Below are 1,424 nucleotides of genomic sequence, written 5' to 3'. Positions count from 1 at the left end.
TGGGTTCAAATCCTGGCTCAGCCAGTTATTAGCTGAGTAAGCTTGGGCAAGTCACTAAGTCTCCGAGGCCTGGGTTTCCTCCTAAAATGGAGAGGACAATGGTGCCCACCTCAGAGTCCACATGAAGACTCGGCAGAACGGGCATAGACAGCCACACAATGTGGCTTGACACATGGCAAGCACAAAGTACACGCTGGCTTCCAGGCTGACCATCACTGCTTACCGAGCCTGCCAGGTCTGCAGCAGCCAGAAGGGATACAGCCCAATCCGGTGCAGCTGCAGCCATCAGCAGGCTTGCAGGCCCAGTGCTGCCTCCAGGGGCCTGTCTCCTGCTCACTGGCTCTGTGCCAAGCCCCGAGGTAATTGTTTAACACAGGTAAACTCACCAATGCAGGACCCCACCATGCAGGAGAAAAGGAGGCACTAAAAAGTGAAATCTCCAAACCCACATGGACGCGGGGCCCTGGCAGGCCAGCAAGAGTCCCCGCACTGCTTTGCAGGATGTGCTACTACCTGGTTGATTTCTCTGCGGCTGACCGGCTCCCTGTGCGCTGGGCGCTTCCTGCCTGGAACACCATTCACTCACGCTGCTCAGTCCCTGGCCTCTCCTGTCTCCACCCCTCCCCAGACCCTGCTTCCCTTTGTGCTACCCCCCACGCCCCACCTTGGCGGTCTTGATGATCTCGGTGAAGTTGTCCATGATGGACTTGATGTCATCCTTCAGCCGCTTGTTGTAAGACTGCAACAGTGTCTCCTTGCTCTGGGGCAGGGCTCTCTGCTGGGCCATGGCAGAACCTCAGGTGGCGCAGGGGCGGAGACCTGGACCTAGAGTGCAGGACAGACCCCTGAGTGCAGGCAGAGCCCTCAGCCACCCTCTATGCCCCAAGCTTAGCAGAACACCCAGATTTCCGGGGATTCCCTTTCTGCCAAATAAAGTCAATCACTGAAACACAGATAAACTCATTCCATCAGCAGGCACCGCAGTGGGTGCTGGGACTCTCCTCGGGCCCCGCCTCTGCCAGAGCAAGCAAGCTAATCCTAGAACTCCTGGCCAGTCCTCCAAGCCCTGTCTAGGGCTCCAGTCCATACTTCGCGTCCAGGCCCACAGCGTGTCCCAGGAAGGCCTGCAAGCTCAACTGCAGCTCCCTGGCCCTGGCCCTGGCTCTGGCCTAACTTCTTAGCCCGCTGCCACTCCCGCCCTCCCATCTGAGGAGTCCTTCCAATCGGACCCCTCTGCACCGCCTGCGTCCACTCTGATTCCACTCCCACTTCGGCTCCTGACCTCATCTCTGCACTGCGCCCAGCTCCCTCCAGTTTCCACGCGGCAGGGAAAAGGTCCTAAAAAGCGGTCATTCTGGCAGGGCGCGTGGTGGCTCACACCTGGAATCCTAGCACTTTGGGAGGCCGAGGCTGGCGGATCACCT

At 59.0% G+C, this 1,424-nt stretch overlaps 1 protein-coding gene across 1 annotated transcript in view; it reads right to left on the bottom strand.

Moving 5' to 3' along the window:
- MED22 (mediator complex subunit 22) overlaps positions 1 to 1,418 on the bottom strand; it is a 3,642-nt gene extending 2,224 nt beyond the window's left edge. The window contains exons 1-2 of the mRNA XM_017513141.1: positions 1,283 to 1,418; positions 665 to 825 (exon numbers count right to left, since the gene is read on the bottom strand). Of these exons, the coding sequence (XP_017368630.1) occupies positions 665 to 787 (123 nt within the window). The 5' untranslated portion in view covers positions 788 to 825; positions 1,283 to 1,418. The remainder of the gene's footprint in view (positions 1 to 664; positions 826 to 1,282) is intronic.
- Between the last annotated feature and the right edge of the window lie 6 nt (positions 1,419 to 1,424).

This window comes from Cebus imitator, unplaced genomic scaffold (assembly GCF_001604975.1).
Source record: "Cebus imitator isolate Cc_AM_T3 unplaced genomic scaffold, Cebus_imitator-1.0 Scaffold486, whole genome shotgun sequence".
Classification (NCBI taxonomy): domain Eukaryota; kingdom Metazoa; phylum Chordata; class Mammalia; order Primates; family Cebidae; genus Cebus; species Cebus imitator.
Note: the sequence above shows the minus strand (reverse complement) of the source record. Positions and strands in the feature narration are given on the sequence as shown.